We start from the raw sequence: 18523 nt of genomic DNA, 5'->3' as shown, positions 1-18523 counted from the left end.
CTTATACCCATTCGATGCACCAACCGAGAGCAGACGAGAGGAAAACCTCTTGATCAGTCAAATCTTTGCCTTCCTTCAAAATTTTGTTGTGTTGTGTGTGTGTTTGGCAAACAAATTACTTCTCAACTCTTTGTTGATGCATTGCTTCTCAAGTCTTTGTTGAGTTTATATAGCTGATGCATTGCTTCTCAAGTCTTTGTTGCAGGTTTGTGTAAAACCCGTTTGTCAAACACACACACAACACAACAAACCATTGTTGTTTTTAGTTAACACAACGCTGAACTTGAGAGCAGAGGGAAAATAAAAAGGTTACACTAAACAACGTCGGTTTGATTAAAATTTTAAAAATCTTCAAATTGAGTCAAAAGCTAAAAAAAATCTCTATATCTCGATTCCTCTTCTCTCCGACGTCTGCTCCGCCGGAATCTACCTTCTCCGGCGTTGCTTCGTCTTCCTCAGAGCTTCACCGCCGTCGTCTACCAACATTCCGCACGTGCCTATTCGTCTCCTTGAGAAATCAAACTCTGGTTTACATTTTATATCTCTCTGTTGTCTTGGTGGATTCAGTAACGTTTTTTGTTCCGATTAAGTTAGTCCAGGTAGATCATTGCCTTATTGGATCATCGAAGTCCTCCTGTTTAAATTTCCGTTTGATTCCCCACTGAAAAATCCATACTTGGGCATGCAAATTCTTATTTAGCGAATGTTTTCTCTGACTTTTTTTACTCGTGGTTTTAGCTTAACACGATGTTGCAATGTGTTGTTTTAGAATGAAAGACAAAGAAATGGACACAAGAAGCGAACTGAAGAAGAAAATTTTCGAAATTTTCAAAGATTTTATGACAGGGTAAAAATTGTTTTGCTTTGGATCTCTTACATTTATGTGCTTTCAACTTCAAGTACGTGCTATGTCTCCACTCTGAATCTTGAAATCTTGGTTATTGTGACGATAATTAGAATCACAATGCTTGAGGAACTAGAGAATGCTGCAAACACCTTTCTTCTACGGTTTCAGCAAGCACTCAGTACGTCTTCTTTCGTATAACCTTCACTGTGGATTTGCAATCTTTCTATATGACATTTGTTTCTTATGACATTTACTATTTCAGGTTTTCTTCAACGACCTCCAATGGTTACTACCTCCAAGTTGATCGAGAACATCATCAAGAAGAATGAAACAAGACGGCTTAAATCATATTTAGAAGCAGGATGTATTAACATTCATGATGCTGCAGGAAGCACAAGAGCTTGTAAGTTACTGATCAAATCTTTTGATTTAAGTCTCAAAATTTATGTGAAAAGTTTCATGTTTTAGGAACATTTTGTCTTTTCGTATCCGCTTACACATTGCTCCTTTTTGTCTTGCACTTGTTCTTCCTGACTTGGTCTTCCGGAATAAGTAGTGCATACCTCCCTATCAGGACTTTCTGACCACCTAATCAAAGGTAATGTATTACTATTTTATCGCCATTAGTTACTCTGTCTCTTCTATAACTTTGTTTTGTCATTAGTTACTATTTCATGTCTTCACTCACTCTCACATAATTATATTCTCCGTTTCTGTTAGCAGTTATATGCATATTTAATCTTTAAGATGTGAAAATTGCAGCCAAAAGCTTGTTAATTGAACTCGAGCGTCTCACCGATGAAGCAGCCCTTGCGATTGAGACTGCCACAAAGTTTTCCGTACAGCCAGATAGAGACTCAAGTGATGATGAATTGCAACAAGTAACAAGTGATGAGGTAAGATGTCAACAGAATCTGTTCTCGGGTAAACTAGCTTACATCTTTCAAAACGTTTTCAGAGAAAAACAATGTAGTTTGGGTGTGCTTGTTTTAGGAGAACGAGACTGAACATTTCTCTGAAGAACTTGACGTTACAGAGTACGCTACACTTATTGCAGTAGTTTACAGTATGATGAAGCAGAACTATACGATGCAGGTGTGTGCAATTTGAACCCTTCTTCTCTTCATGTTTTTATCTTTAAAACCTTAAAAACTCATTGAAGAGAAATGTGTCTAATTTCAGGAAAAGATTGTGCGATCGCTTAGTTTGAAGTCATCATCAGATGAGCTAGAGACTTATAGTCTGATGTGGTCATTACGTCCGTTTGTAGAAGATGAGATTGTGAACAGAGCTTGGAAATGGATTTACTGAAAAAAAAAAAAAAAAACACTCTTCATCCAGTTTTGTTTTTGTTTGATATGTGTATTCTCTCATTAGTTAATGACTTCATGTTAACCATTCAATTAAAATGGGCCTATTTGGGTCATTTTACTAAGAGAAGCCCATCAGAGGGATTTTTTATTTTATTTTTTCTTGAAGCAAAACAAAACAAATCGTGCGCAGATCTAGCCGGCGGCGTCGTCTTCGAATTTTTTCGTGGCTGCGTTTGACGTTGCCACAAAGAAGACGAAGATGGATTACCAAAACAAGCTTGTTCTTGCTCCCATGGTTCGTGTGGTAAGTCCAAATCGTGAAATTGGTTCCTTCTATTTTTTTTTATTAATTCGTTGTTCTCGCTTTCGTCTTTGCTTATTCCGGGAGGTGTTATGTTATTTGGTTTAGGGAACGTTGTCGTTTAGGATGTTGGCAGCTGAGTACGGCGCTGATATTACCTACGGTGAAGAGATCATTGATCATAAGCTTGTTAAGTGCGAACGCCGAACTAATGGTAAACTCTTTGGTGTCTCCTCCGTAACCGTAGTGTAGTTGTGAACTTTGAATTGATTCATTTGGCTCTCAGATTCTCTGTTAGTTAGCCTGTGGTATGTTATGGTCACTGCATTGCACTTCAATAAGCTTAGTTTAGTACCGTTGGGGTTGTGTATATTAACGTTATCTATCTCACTTTCTCTTATTGTTGAAGATAAAGCTATGAGAGATTCAAACTAAGGAAAGATGAAAAGAATTATCTAGGTTTTGATTTGGTGCCATATTAGGGTCTCACATGTAGCTAATTTAAGTCTCCTTTGAAGTGATTATAAACTCTGTGTATGGCTCGAGATTGTTGTCCTGTCTATCAGTCAATATGGACTGTTTATATCATAATGGCTTCGAATCTATATTGAAACCTGGTTTCATTAGTGCATCTCTTTGGCAGACATTTTATAGAATTTGCTAGGGAGAGACTTAAGCAAGATATTTTCTTTGGTGCTTTCCTGATAAGGTGGCTGCTATTGTGGTTCTTCCTGATTCTCGAATTCTTATTGTAGTTCTCCCTCTACAGTTGCTTTCGGGACAACTGAGTTTGTGGAGAAAGGAACAGACAATGTCGTCTTCAGCACATGTGAGGAAGAAAAAAATAGGGTTGTTTTTCAGATGGGAACTTCTGATGCTGTTAGGGCTCTAAAGGCTGCTGAGATTGTGTAAGTTTAGTAATGTTCTTCACATTGGTTGCAAAGAGTCAATGTTCCGTGTGTTACACCAGTTTGAAATTGATTGTCTTTGTTTTCATCATTTAGGTGTAAAGACGTTGCAACTGTTGATATTAATATGGGTTGCCCCAAGGCGTTCTCTATTCAAGGAGGAATGGGTGCTGCTTTGTTAAGTAAACCCGAGCTGATTCATGATGTAATGCTCTGTTGATTCTTTTGCACATTTGTGCATTTGTTTTCTTACTGATTGATTCCTCATGTAGTATCTTCTGCATCATAGATTTTAGCAACACTTAAGAGGAACTTAGACGTGCCGGTTACTTGCAAGATTCGATTATTAAAATCACCAGCAGATACTGTTGAATTGGCTAGGAGAATTGAGAAACTTGGTGTACCAGCTCTTGCCGTACATGGGAGGTAATGTACACTACTATAGTAATTAGTTGGTTCTCAATCCTTTAAGGTGTTTTTATAAAAGTTGTTCATCGATTTCTCCATCATCAAATACAGGAAAATTGCAGACAGGCCAAGAGATCCAGCTAAATGGGATGAAATTGCAGATGTTGTGGCAGCTTTATCCATTCCTGTCATTGCAAATGGTGATGTTCTAGAATACGATGATTTTTCTCGCATTAAAGCTGCAACAGGTACAGATGATAGACTTATTGAGTTCAGATTCAGAAGATTGATTAGCAAAATATCTCATAACAAGTATCTGCCATGTACTAATGATTAACCCTTCGATGTTGCCGGTTTTTTTTTTGGTTCACATAAAGGCGCTGCATCAGTGATGGTTGCAAGAGGAGCTATGTGGAATGCTTCAATTTTCTCTCCAAAAGGAAAATCACACTGGGAAGATGTGAAAAAGAAGTACCTTAGAAAGGTAACAAAGAAAAAGAGTAAATGTAACTTTTCCTGGTTATGATATGATTTTTAGATTTCGAGATATTGTGTTGCAGAGTATCTTGTGGAATAACGATGTTAAAAGCACAAAATACACGATAAAGGAGATGATAGCGCATCATTCTTGTCTTGAACTACCCGAAGGGAAGTCTATCAACAAAGCAGACACTTTAGAAGATCTAGCGTAAGTTAACTTCTTACGTAATCCTGATCTCTAACCAAATTGAAATTGTAATCCACCGGGATCGTAAGGATCATAGTGGGTCGAGCCTTGAGTCTCTCAACCAATTTAGTTGAGTTTTCAAGTCTAATATTGTTGTGTTGGGTGTGGATATTTCAGGCGGCTTTACGATTTGGAAGATTACTTTTGGACAGTGAAGAACGTTGGTCCCCTGACAAATGACTTGCCTCATGTTTTGTGATACTGAAAGAAATCAAATTTTTGTTATTATTTTTCTTTCATTTAATTAACTCGGAAATCCAAAGTACATGTGACTACGATATGACCATCCATAGTCCAACCCGACCAACCACATAATTAATTAACTGTGCTCAACTAAATTTGGAAAGGTCGTCAGGATTTTATGAACCAGATACTCTCCATAGACAACTCTTTTGAAAACTCGGGATGTTCCATTTCCTGGGTGCTTCTCTTTGAAGATATCCAATGGCTCTACCGCTGCGTTGAAGTTAGTCTGTATGAACATGATCTAATTAAAACCATATCTGATATTCTAAACGTATTGAGTCCAAGGACCACGAGAACAAATCCCAAACAAACCATGTGGATCACAAAGATGGCTGACCAGAATACATCATGCTAGTAGTGGCGAGACTCACGCACAATGGCTCTGTTTCCATCTCCACTCCTTCGACTCCGCTGAAGACTCTGATAAGAATAGCTTTTTGTAGGTCTGAGACTAGCCGAGTTTCACTTTTTCTTTCTTCACAGCTTCAAAGACTCGTCTTAGACCTACAAAAAGCTATTCTTATCAGTACAATGCAAATACATAAACTTGATCAAACTCACACAAAGACACAAGTCCCATATTCAAAAAAGAAACAAAATTTGTTACCAACCCGATTAAAAGTTAGAAAACCAAAGTAGCCAACCGCTCTTAACATGGTAAGTAAGAAAGTGAGTTCATCAAGATCCCCACTTGTAAAAAGAATTGACTTTATGGAAACCAAATGGTCTATAAAGCAAAACCCACAAAGTGATTTCTCAAATCCTGCACAAACAGATTGCCCAGATCGAAATTGAGAAAAATGGAGAACCTGGTCGCCGGAGGCGTAATCAGAGGAAGGAGAGACGCTGTTAGTGGAGTCACTCATGATTGGAGTAGGATAATAAAAAAAAAGATTCACAGGTATAAGCATCTTTGGATCCGGAGGAGTTTCCGCCGCCGTCGAACTAGTGCGGATCCGCCAGTTGCACTTCCACCACCACCACCAAACATATGAAACAACCAACGAAGAAAAAGATTCATCAGATACAAGAAACCTCCGTTTGCTTCCGCTTGAAAGAAATCTCGTCCGATACAGCAATCGTCGTGATGAAACAAAAGAGAGATACGGATGAAATTACGGGCGAAATTTCTTTCGGTTGTGTCATCAGTCATCACATACCCCTAACCAACAACTGACTGACACGTACCATGTTGTAAGGAGATCCAAAAGCTCCATAAACTTGACCCGAGTCCATAGTTTTTTTTCTTTTTTTTTTTTGTATTATTGATTTATTTCTTGGACATTATCAACTTGGATCCTCCCCCGTTGGTTCAGGTTCATGCCTATAGTTGTCTGTTGTTGGATCGGAAGATCACTACTGGACATTGAAGAACATTCATTTACCGACACATGCATATGACTCACATTATGTTTTGTGATTACTGAAAGTAAGTGTCTAAAACTTTGCAGTTTGATCTTTCCTATATATCTTCTTGTAAATCTCTTTCGAATTTTATATACATACAGTAATCTCATTGTTTTACTCAAATTCGTAAATTAAAACTAGCCGATTGGTAAACCAAACTGTAGAATTTTTAATATAGAGACCAAATTATACATATTGATGTGTATATATATATATATATATATATTTTTTTTTTGGTAGAAATACAGATTGATGTATTATGGAATCTCTTCTTTATTCATTTTATTTTTATTGTCGCCTAGAACAGCTTTTATTTATTGTATTAAAAACTCGAAATCCAACTTAGGTACCATTCCAAAGCCCAACCAACCAACCATGTTTAACTGTTTTCCACTAGATTTGCAAAAGTGGCCTGGACCTTGTTAATCAGATGTTGTCCATAGACAACTCTTTTGGCAACTTGAGATGTTACTAATTTTCTCGGATACTTCTCTTTGAAGATATCCAGTGGCTCCACCTCCGCGTCGAAGTTAGTCTGATTCATTCAAGATATATATATTAGAGATAAACATGATTCCAAATCCAGTTGAGGAGAATACAAATGAGTGTTAACAAGTTTTTTAGTACCTCGTAGAAGAATGCAACACAAACACGGTATTTAGGAGAGTTATTGATCACTTTATGAAGTGTGGATTCGTAAACTCCGTTTGTAAGTATCTGCATATACACAGATGTATACGTTTCCCAAATGTTTTCAAGTATTGTTCAAACAAAAGTACAGTAAAGAGAGGTCAAAGAGGGAGAGGAATATAGAAGAAACGAACCGTTAACATGTCACCGATGTTGCAAATGAACGATCCAGGGATCGGAATAGCTGGTATCCAATCACCGTCCACGTTTTTCACCTTTTCGAAGTTACAAAAGTTACACTCTAACTACGGTTTTGCTTTATGTTTTTTTTTTTACCAATTTTGAAAGAATAACAAAGTTTGGCTATCATCAAATAAGCCCCATATATACCTGAAGAGCAGTTTTATCATCATCTTGATTTATAAGCGTCAACAAGCCTGTAAAAATGATACTTTTTTTTAGACCAAACAAAAAAACACAACTATGAAGAGGGTGAACTTGACTCGAGTTCATTATTACTTACCATAATCAGTGTGAGCTCCACTGTAAGTTGAAGAAAAATAAAAGAGAAGACGAGTTACTACGAAGTGATCAAGCTGATCATAAAGTTAAAATGAAAAGTGGTCGTAGTATATAACATTACCATCCAATAACATCTTCTTGGTTAACACCTGGATAACCAATTATACGCATTACCCAAAAAGGGTCTCTAAGCATCTTTCCCTCAAACTCATAAGGTGATCCACCAAGTGCTAAGGAGATTCCCCTTAATATATTTCTAGAAAGATCTGTAGGAAAAAAAATCATGAAATGAAGTTAGAAACTGACTAGCTTTTACTGAGATTCAAAAGGGCTAATATTAAACACACCTGTGCATAGCTTAATATACTCCTCCATCACATCTTTGTACTCTTGAGGATTCCCTGGCCTTCAGAAAAGAGGCCACAAAAATACACAAAGAGAAATATAGTCAGAAGAAACTATGGTTTGACTTTTTACATTTTTTCTAATTATGTTTTAAAATGTAATTCGGCAATTTATTTAGTTTTTACATTTTTATTAAGTGATTTCCTATATGCCAATAGTTTTCACGTTTTTATTAAGTGGTCTACTATAAGCTAGGCAAAAAATATAATTACAAAAATTGAAACGTCGCTCTACTCTATCGAAGCCACGGCTTAAAACGTTTTATGATTATTCTGTGGGTATTCTTTTGAAGAAAAATATGCCTCTATACGAACAGTTTGCTATTCATATTCATATATAATATGTATCTACAATTAATAAACACAAGTTTTTGGCACTTTCGTTTTAATATTTCTTTCAACACAAACGTATATCTGCAAAAATAGAGAAGAAAAATCAATCAATCGCTTACCACTGGTTTTGCCCTTCCAAGACCTTTCCGATGTCCCCAAACTTCCCTTGCTTGAACTCTCTGTAACACTGTCTTCGTCGCGGTCCATAAGAGAATAAAACCATATATCCGTTACATAACATCACTACTTAGAACACATCACTCAAGCCAAAAGCTAGTCGTAAGACAAACTTACATCAATGGCTTCGTGCATATCTTGTATTCCGCTCGTAAAGTTTACTCCAATTCTTTGATATCCCCTGTGTAACACATCACCTATAAGTGATTCTATTGTCGGAAATCTTTTTGTTTTCTAACATACGTGGTCAATTCGTAATTCTTCAGTTTGTGCTTTTTTTCTTTTCCGGCAACTAGTACATACGTAATGTAAAAACAAATCTACCAATATTATTTCTAGATATTTAAAGATTATAAAACCTTTTTAACACATATTTGTTATGAATAATAGGACTATAGTAGATACGTATATATAATTGCATGTGTTGTATGTAGATTGATTATTATGTATAATAGGATTAAATCAAAATATCTATAATAATAATTTAGCAGACGACAAGAAAAAGAATTTTCTTCCTGTCAATTTATCTAATTTAAACATCATTTTGTTTATGAACATTCGGTGTGATGCGGATTCAATAATTGAATTTTGAATTTAAAAGTAGCAACCTTATACACTACTTTTTTATATATATAATTGCACCGGCCAGGAATATCTTGTTAATAACTGTTCCAGGCTACCAGTCAGGAATCTCCTGTTAAATCCTTTTTGTTAAAAGTAAACGATTTCACCAGCGGAAAACAACTTGTTACTATAATTGTTAATAAAATTATAATGTCTCGTTCGTTATGAAACATTGAACAAAAAAAGCAAAGATCGGTGGTACCAAGTTACCAACATTATTAGTTCATATATTTTGGAGAGATGTGGAAACAAACCTGTATCCACCAGCTGGAGTAATCTTGATCCTAAGTTTCTCCTCGTAAGGAAGCTGGAAGAACTGATGCGTCATCTCTTTCACCTTATTTATAAGATCCTCCGATATTCCATGACCAATCTGATCCACATTCACCAACCCAAAATCAGACTCTTTAATATTATAAAACACTATAAAGTAAACTCAAATTTCGAAAGTTTGTTAATAATTACCACGTAGAAGAATCCGACGTCCCGACATGCCTTGTCCAGTTTTCGGACAACTTGCGCCACCCCAGCATCATCCGCCATGTCGGAATCATCACATTTGGCCAGTAAAGGACCGATGTCTGCAACAACATTATCACATGAATTTAGTTTCCTTGGAATATTATATGAAAGTGAAGATTCGCTGAAAATAATGAATATAATTACGGTTTATGAGTACGTACCGATAACTGGTAGTAGGGATTTGTAGTCTGTCACCATTTTCGAGATGATGGAAATGAAAGAAACGTTTTGCTCTTATGTACGTTTATGGCAAAGACTGTTCTGCGATGATATGTTACCATAAACGGTATGTCACTTGTTTATATACCCACTGATTGATTGCCCCTTAGGATTTTCTAAAGGCCAGACATGGAGCAGCCCACGTGCGAATGCAATTTTTCTTTTTCTGATCTGGTTTTGTCATTAAAATAAAACTGTAGTGATTAATTAATATTCCGTTTTTACAACTTTTTAAGGATAAATTACAATTCTTTTAGTAGCTTTAACACTTTATGATTGGTTCGATGTAAGTAGTTTAAAAAAAAATTATACTTGAATATTTTAGATAAGAATAATTACTAAAATCTTATCATCACGTGTAACTTAGATTAGATGATAATATAAAGAAGAAGAAGAAAAGAGATTGGGATAATCCAATCTCAGTCACTTGATAAGAGCTTGAGCATCTTGTGGAAAAAAGAAACCGCATATCCTCAATTGACTAACACAAGTTCGTTTACTCAACAAACATGATGAAAGCAAAAAGTACACGGCACTTCCAACGAAGTAAGAATGACACGCTGGCAGCTAACACAAATTCCAAGAATACGGCCGTCGGCGTATAACACTAGGTCTTGGATCAAACTCATCGAGCAATTTATCCGGAGATCAGATTTTTGTTATATAAAAATAAATTTAGGAGTATGAACTGATACACATAGGCTATGCGGCATAGCGAATCAATCATTAGTTCATTACTATCTTAAGCTAAGGGAGTTCTATTAACAAATTAAGAATATACACCTTACTTAATTATAATTAGTATGATGATTTTTTTTACTATTCGCACAATGTGGATTTTTTTAGTAAATAACAAATCTTCTTGCTAAGAAAATCCTAATTGTAATTTGTGGGGAAGTTAAGGACTATAGTGGCTGGAGTATCGTACCAATTTGGTTTTGTTTCAAGTGTGATGTTTGTTATGTCTGGTGGATGCATGCATGCATGAGGACTCTGCGGTATTTAATAAAAACAAAGATTAGTATTGGACAGTGAAGAATATTCGTCTCCTGAGTACCCATGTGATTTGCATTAACTTTTTTTTTTGATACTTAAAACAAACTAAAAGGCTAAAAAGTTTTGAAGATAGAATAAGGAATATTCCACTAGACTCGAGTTAGCTAGTTAGCAGAGTTCCACTTGAATTTTTCAATTGTTTCGAAACAAAGATGGGCTACTCAAGCTGATTAAGTCGTCATAGTAAAACAAAATGAGAAAGAGTTTTCTCGTATACTATTCAAGATGGGATATTTTTATTTATAGACACATTATGTTATTTTGTTTGACCCAATTGAACATCCAAGTCTCTTGGCTAAAGTCAATATTGGTGCTTGTGTGGCAACTTGCAAGTAACCCCTGGCTGTGGGTAGACCCCTTAAGCATTGGGACCGTGCTTGTGGTACGAGTTGAGTGATCAAACTTACCAAAAGGAAGAAAACAATAGTCAATATTGAAGTGCGTAGAATATGCTTTTCTTCTTTTTTCTTTTCAAAAAAAAATATTTATGCCTGTCTCAGAAAAAATATTGATAATAAATTGAAGGAAAAAAGATATTCAGCTACCTCAAGTATCACAGAATGCATGGTCACACATACAAACTATGGTAAAGGACATCCAGCTACACGACCTATATGTAATTCATGGCCACATATCTGAAGTATATGACGTTATGTGCGGAACACCATACACATCAAATCTCGGTTAACCGAACGAATTTTGTCGGTGTTGACTCATCGTTGACTCCTCGGAACCGTTTTAAAACCCGATCAGAGTTTATGACCAGAACCTGAGATCCTGACCCGACCCGGTTGGGTGTTGTTAGGTTAATTAATGGACCGTTTAATGGTCCTAGGGATTAAACAATAAATAAATCAGGCCCAATAACTTATAACCATAACATCGGTTATTTTCTTCTTCGACATAGCCGAGACACAGTTTTAGCACTCCATTATTAGGGTTCTTAGTGTTCATCTTTTCGAAGAGACCAGTCGACTATTAGAGTTTTTAAAGTTCAGTGTTTCGAAGATGGAATTAAGCTCGGGATCCTCCAGTAGCAGCAGATATGGAGGGCGCAAAGTCTGTGATTGTGGAATACCGGCAAAGATTTTCAAATCTAAAACGGCGAGGAATCCACATCGAAAGTTCTTTGGGTGTGAGTTGTACAAGGTATGTTCCGTAAGTGTGATTAACAGTGTGTTGGTGGTGAGATGTGTTGATTAGTTCAGTCTCTTATTGTTGTGGATTTAGGAAGGTGGTAACGCACACTGCAAATTCTTTAGGTGGGTTGATGAATAAGAGGTGCCCGACAACATCCTCACATCCCCACATCTTCACATCCCCACTTACACTTAAACAACTACTTAATATGTTATAACATCAAATCGAAATTGAAAAATGTACCTCATTTGTGCGACAATCAAACCCGAACACCAAGTTATTTGTGATTACAACCAACGATTACAGCAGATTCCTTCGCCTCCTTCGACTTAACCCTAGGTGAAAGTAGATCGATGTTTTTCACTCTGAATTGAGAAATCGAAAAGGTTTAACTTTTTACGATGGAATCGATGTTAAGGTTTTAAGTTATTGGGCCCGATTCTTTTGTTAAATAATCTTTGGGCCCATTTAACAGTCCAACAATTGCCTCAACACCCAACCGGGTCAAGTTCTCGGGTTGTGGATAGAAAGTCTGATCGAGTTTTAATCTGGGTCCGATGTGTCAACGAAGAGTCAACACTGATGAAATTCGTCCGGTTAACCGAGATTTGAAATATATGGTGTTCCGCACATAACGTCATATACTTCAGATATGTGGCCATGAATTACATAAAGGTCGTGTAGCTGGATGTCCTTTACGGTAGTTCGCATGTGTGGCCATGCATTCAGTGATACTTGAGGTAGCTGAGTATCTTTTTTCCTAAATTGAAATGTTTAGGATAAAATCAAATTAAATACCCCTAAAATAGAAATTCAGTAACTGTATTGGGCCTAAAGCCCATCTGATTATTATATAAGAGGTTTCGGTCTTTTTAATTAAGGTTGTGTTGTTTTGCTCAGTCACATCATCGTTCCCTTGGATTGTTTGATATTGAGATTAGTACTCTCCTCTTATATTGTGATCGGTTTCGTAGGGTTTCGATTAGAAGCTGAACTAATCTCTACGCTTTAGGGTTTCTGTGTAAGTTGGTTTAGGCCATCTCCACTCAAGTAACCCACATGGGTTAGTCAAATCTTAATTAATTATATAATTAATACTAAACTAATTAGAGCATCTCACTTAGAAACTTAAACAAAATCAATCCTCCACTAGAGAAACTCACTTAGGTTGCTCAATCATTTAAATAATAATTTTTTACATAAAATATAAAATAATAAAATATTATAAATTTAGGAATATTAAACATAAATTTAAAATAAGAAATATTAAACATATTATACATAATTCGGAAGAAGATTTATTGGGTTGCACCAAATTTTTGCCAAATATGCTCAATCAAGTCTCTTTTCAAACGATCATGCATTTGTGGATCATGAACGTCATTTCGAATGCCCATCAAATTATGTAGATTTGTTTGTCTATCTGTAGAATACGATCGATCAACATGAGAAGTTCTGCTTCCTTCTCCGTGATGGAACTCCGATGGTTCGTAGAAATTGTAGGTATGTCGTTCGTCTTCCACTATCATGTTATGCAATATGATGCATGCTCTCATTATTTTCCCTATTTTCCCTTTATCCCAAAAAAGTGTGGGATTCTTCAAGATCGCAAATCGAGCTTGCAAGACTCCAAATGCACGCTCTACATCTTTCCGGCATGCTTCTTGACATTGAACAAAGAGTTTTGCTTTTCGACCACGTGGAAGTGTAATTGATTGGATGAAAGTCGCCCAGTTGGGATAGATACCGTCAGTGAGGTAGTAAGCCATATTGTATTGTCGTCCATTGACAATGTATGTAACTCTCGGAGCTCGGCCCTCAAGGATATCATCAAAGACCGGTGAGCGGTCCAAAACATTGATATCATTTAACGTACCCAGTGGTCCAAAAAATGCGTGCCAAATCCATAAATCTTGGGATGCCACTGCCTCTAGTACGATTTTTGGTTTTCCAGATCCACGTGAATATTGTCCTTTCCATGCAGTAGGACAATTCTTCCACTCCCAATGCATACAATCTATGCTCCCCACCATTCCGGGGAAACCGCGTTGTTCTCCAATATGCAGTAATCTTTGGAGGTCTTCCGCTGTAGGTTGTCTGAGATAAACATCTCCAAATAGATGGATAACTCCGTCTACAAATTTTTCAAGGCATTTGTGTGAGGTTGTTTCACCTAGTCGTAAATATTCATCCACCGCATCTGCCGAACATCCCTATGCCATCATACGGATAGCTGCAGAACATTTTTGAAGTGCAGAAAGACCGAGCCTCCCAGTAGCATCTCGCCTTTGTCTGAAGTACGGGACTCCATTCTCAATAGTACTGACTATGCGTTCGAATAATGGTTTGTTCATTCTAAAGCGACGGCGGAACATAGCGGGAGTGTAAGTCGGATTCTCACCAAAATAATCATTCCATAGCCGAGTGTGGCCTTCTTCGCGGTCTCTATTTATGTGCACTCTTCGGAATATTGGAGCTGGTGGTTATTCCTGTTGAGTGTAGTTGTACTGAATCTCGTCCACTATGCTATCAACTTCCTCCTCTACCATTTGATCAACTTCATGATCAGAACTCCAATTAGACATTATTAGTCAAATTGGTTTAGTTGTGAGGCTTATTGGAAGTTGGGTTTATTTTGTATTGGAAATGGGTTTTTTTTTTTGGAAAGGTTTATGGAAACTTGTTTATTTGGTAATGGAAAGGTTTATAAGAAGAAACGTTGATAAGAGAAATCTTGATAAGAAGAAATGATGATGATAGAAATGGGTTTGTATGGAAAGGAAAAAAACTATAGAAATGCTAAGAATCGAATGAACTTGTAAATGAAGAAGAGAAGACAAATGATGAATATATAACCTTAGAAGCATAGTCTATACCCATTCACGGGTTACAAAATAATACATAAACCCAAAACACATTCACGGGTTGGTGAAGTTGTGACATAAAGTTGTGACATAAAGTTGTGACATAAAGTTGTGACATAACCTTACAAGCAAAAGCTGACCACTATTAAACAATATACATAATATTGAGATACCCGTGAATGGCACAAAAAAACAACACCCATTCACGGGTTACAAACACAACACATCACACATATATAGACCACGAGTTTGCTTCATATGNTCGCGGTCTCTATTTATGTGCACTCTTCGGAATATTGGAGCTGGTGGTTATTCCTGTTGAGTGTAGTTGTACTGAATCTCGTCCACTATGCTATCAACTTCCTCCTCTACCATTTGATCAACTTCATGATCAGAACTCCAATTAGACATTATTAGTCAAATTGGTTTAGTTGTGAGGCTTATTGGAAGTTGGGTTTATTTTGTATTGGAAATGGGTTTTTTTTTTTGGAAAGGTTTATGGAAACTTGTTTATTTGGTAATGGAAAGGTTTATAAGAAGAAACGTTGATAAGAGAAATCTTGATAAGAAGAAATGATGATGATAGAAATGGGTTTGTATGGAAAGGAAAAAAACTATAGAAATGCTAAGAATCGAATGAACTTGTAAATGAAGAAGAGAAGACAAATGATGAATATATAACCTTAGAAGCATAGTCTATACCCATTCACGGGTTACAAAATAATACATAAACCCAAAACACATTCACGGGTTGGTGAAGTTGTGACATAAAGTTGTGACATAAAGTTGTGACATAAAGTTGTGACATAACCTTACAAGCAAAAGCTGACCACTATTAAACAATATACATAATATTGAGATACCCGTGAATGGCACAAAAAAACAACACCCATTCACGGGTTACAAACACAACACATCACACATATATAGACCACGAGTTTGCTTCATATGTCGACCAACATGTTTCACTTCAGATGCCAACGAGACTGCTTCATATGCTTCATATGTCGTCCGTCAAACCTGAAACAAAAGTACAAGACAAGTATAGTTAAACACAAAACATGACAAAGTTAAGGTTTATGTTAAACACACAACAAAACAACCAAAAGATAGAAAATTGAGAACATCGCAAAGACACAAGAGGTAAACCTAAATGTTTGTCAACATTTGATCAAGGAGTTTGTCTCTAAGTAGTACTTCAGCGGGTGTTAGTTCACTCTTGTTAAGCAGGCTGTCTAGCAATCTCATTTTGCCATGCTTCTCTTTAGCCGACTGTTCCTGATCCTTCATTGCTATTATCTTATCCAACCTATCGACAAAACCATCCGGAACATCACTACTAACTGCTGGTTTCTTCCCTTTCTTCTTGGCAGCTTTAACCCCCGGAGGCCTCATCTCATCTCCACCGTTGCTCGAAGTAGCTGCGAATTCTCCTTCAGAAGCAAGCTTAGTCCGCTTATTGCCACATTCCTCATGGTGTTCTGTGATCCATTTCTGATCATTCTTCAGTTCTCTCCAACAATGTCCTAGCAGAAATGGCTTGTCCATGTCATTCTTGTAAAACTCATACACCATTCTCAAAACATCATCTTCTGATTCTCCACTTTTCCTTCTTGTACTCGCTTGTGCGTAACACCCAACAAACTTGTTGACTTGGTGGTTTATCTTATTCCACCTTGCCTTACATTGTGAAGTCCCTCTTGCGTTTGAATCGGTTCCTCCAACATGAGCTTTGTAATAGTCTGCAACCCTCTTCCAGAAACTATTTTTCCTCTGCTCGTTGCTTACCACTGGATCTTTGCTTGTGTTTAACCAAGCACTTATTAGATGGACATCCTCTTATGCACTCCATCGCTTCCTAATTCCTCTGCCTCCTTCTTTATCAATCTCATCTGTCGTAACCTCGAAACATTCTTCAGATTCAGATGTCGGAGTCTGGTTAGGAGGCTGTGAAGAGAATGGAGGGCTAATGTTTAAAGGCTCAGAAGAGAATCATTTACTAAACTGAATAGTCTGAGAGGATTGGGTGGAATTTGGAGGAATAGGATTAACAGAACAGTTGGAGTTTTTTTGAGAATTCAAAAGATCAACAAAGTTTTGATCCCAAAAACGATAAGGGTATCTAGGATCCATTGTTTAGGCTAGTGAAACCGAAAAGGATAGGCTGAGTGTTTAGGTTTGGAGAGAATAATGTTAAGAGTTTAGATTAGTGTTAAACAATGATCGTTTATATTTATCGAGTGTGGCTGATGTGTGTTTTATAACTAAAGGTTATTGAGCAAAAAGGTAATGAGTGGTTAGAAGAAAAGAGATATACTTTTCAGTATATCTCTATGACTGGATAAGAGAATCACTTTTCAGTAAATCTCTTTCTGTTATTTGATTCCAAAAGCTGATGGTTAAAGTCAATACAAAATTTTAATATAATTATTTACCCTAAACCTCACAGCAACATACTTCACTTTAGCAACAAACGAGTTTTGAAAACATAAAACACTTTAGCAAACTGATACCAAACTAGACTTAAAAACAAACCAAACTCACACCAAACTCAAACATAAAACACTTTAGCAAACTCCAATCTCAAACTAAAGTCACACCAATCTCAAACCAAACTCACACCAAAGAAAGTGAAAATTTTAAAAGTAATAAACTTACATTTTCAAAATTTTCATCACTTCAGGAGACAGAGGTGAAGCACCAACGTCCGTAAAACCAACCCGTCCTCCAAGTCTGTCCAATCAAATCAATAGAAAAGGGGCACGGTATAAGAAAAAACCAGATCACAGGTGCATATGTCTATCATGGTCAATGAGAAAGAACAGTTTCTTACCCCTTGGTAGAATCTAACAGCAACACCAAAGTACACTGTTAGGATCTGATTAGCTCGTTCGTAAATGTGTGTCAATGGAAGATACGAGATGTAACTGGAGAGTAGAAGAGAGTATGACAAAATCAGTTACTAGTTACTAATAGTCTATCTGAAACAATATGTATTACTATTGTGGAAGTATCCAGTGTTTTATAAATATTGATGAAACCGGATTGGTAATAAACAAAACCTAAAACACTTTAGCAACTAGTAATGGGATACCAAACTAGACTTGAAACCAAACTGACACAAAACCACTCAACAACACATCAAAGCACACAACAAACGGGATTTTTATTTATTTAACACTTGACAAAACACAATCTCAAACCAAACCCAAACAATATTAGAGTTAAACAGAAACACAAACTCAAACTAGACACTTTTTCACACAATTGTTTAACTAAGTTATACAAACATAAAACATAAAACCATACCTTTTCAAGTTATAGCTTGCAACCGCTGTGTCCACTGCATCAACATAACACTCTTCACCATTCCACCGCTGTATTCCGTTGATGATTACCTCCCACAAAACATGACAGAGTCATAAAGATCACACACTTATTTATATAAAACATCAAACTCTACTCATAAGAACATCAAACGGGTTCACTATACCATCAATAACACAAAGACAAACATTACATAATAAGAACATCAAACTCTACTTACACTCTACTCATAAGAACATCAAACGGGTTCACTATACAATCAATAACACAAAGACAAACATTACATAATAAGAACATCAAACTATTATCAGACTCAATTGAACATCAATCGAATAAAACGAAACACATAACCCTCCAACCAAATCTCAAAATCAATTTAACATCCGACTTATCTCCCAATCCTCTAATAATAAGTCCAATCGACAAAAAACATAAACAATTCTAAAAATCTATCGACTTAATCCCAAACCCTAACAAATAAAGACCACCAGAGATGAATTACAAAAGCATGCAACAACTCAAACATTAGAAGACGAACCTTCTCATCT

General features: G+C 36.4%; 4 protein-coding genes and 1 pseudogene across 11 annotated transcripts in view; 2 read left to right on the top strand and 3 right to left on the bottom strand.

Moving 5' to 3' along the window:
- Window positions 1-2308, top strand: part of LOC104791186 — a 3494-nt gene extending 1186 nt beyond the window's left edge. Inside the window, exons 3-11 of one of the 8 annotated variants that reach the window (XM_019246758.1) lie at window positions 206-235; window positions 270-308; window positions 770-847; window positions 958-1025; window positions 1110-1250; window positions 1404-1445; window positions 1610-1743; window positions 1841-1942; window positions 2030-2308. In XM_019246758.1, the coding sequence (XP_019102303.1) occupies window positions 771-847; window positions 958-1025; window positions 1110-1250; window positions 1404-1445; window positions 1610-1743; window positions 1841-1942; window positions 2030-2158 (693 nt within the window). In that variant the 5' untranslated portion in view covers window positions 206-235; window positions 270-308; window position 770 and the 3' untranslated portion in view covers window positions 2159-2308. The other 7 variants (XM_019246755.1, XM_019246754.1, XM_019246757.1 and 4 more) reach the window with 7 other exon arrangements.
- Window positions 2332-4782, top strand: LOC104791189 (tRNA-dihydrouridine(20) synthase [NAD(P)+]-like). The gene is made up of 9 exons (XM_010517020.2): window positions 2332-2464; window positions 2570-2675; window positions 3231-3369; window positions 3466-3574; window positions 3659-3795; window positions 3889-4025; window positions 4155-4261; window positions 4338-4465; window positions 4622-4782. The coding sequence occupies exons 1-9, from the start codon at window positions 2420-2422 to the stop codon at window positions 4701-4703; spliced, it is 990 nt and encodes a 329-aa protein (XP_010515322.1). The 5' UTR covers window positions 2332-2419; the 3' UTR covers window positions 4704-4782.
- LOC104791190 (probable 2-oxoglutarate-dependent dioxygenase DIN11) lies at window positions 6411-9629 on the bottom strand. Its single transcript, XM_019246752.1, has 12 exons — window positions 9531-9629; window positions 9313-9428; window positions 9102-9220; window positions 8341-8404; window positions 8166-8233; window positions 7657-7715; window positions 7431-7575; window positions 7311-7330; window positions 7178-7224; window positions 6982-7062; window positions 6785-6874; window positions 6411-6692 (listed from the first exon to the last, which is right to left on the bottom strand). Exons 1-12 carry the CDS (start codon window positions 9565-9567, stop codon window positions 6537-6539), a joined length of 1002 nt encoding a protein of 333 aa, XP_019102297.1. The 5' UTR covers window positions 9568-9629; the 3' UTR covers window positions 6411-6536.
- On the bottom strand, window positions 13083-14267 carry LOC104699012 (annotated as a pseudogene).
- On the bottom strand, window positions 15798-18165 carry LOC104699011 (glutathione S-transferase T3-like). Its single transcript, XM_010414374.1, has 5 exons — window positions 18142-18165; window positions 17958-18046; window positions 17482-17575; window positions 16496-16595; window positions 15798-16444 (listed from the first exon to the last, which is right to left on the bottom strand). Exons 1-5 carry the CDS (start codon window positions 18163-18165, stop codon window positions 15798-15800), a joined length of 954 nt encoding a protein of 317 aa, XP_010412676.1.

Source organism: Camelina sativa, chromosome 6 (genome assembly GCF_000633955.1).
Source record: "Camelina sativa cultivar DH55 chromosome 6, Cs, whole genome shotgun sequence".
Taxonomy (NCBI): domain Eukaryota; kingdom Viridiplantae; phylum Streptophyta; class Magnoliopsida; order Brassicales; family Brassicaceae; genus Camelina; species Camelina sativa.
The sequence above is the reverse complement of the archived record's forward strand: the minus strand, read 5'-3'. Positions and strand labels throughout refer to the sequence as shown.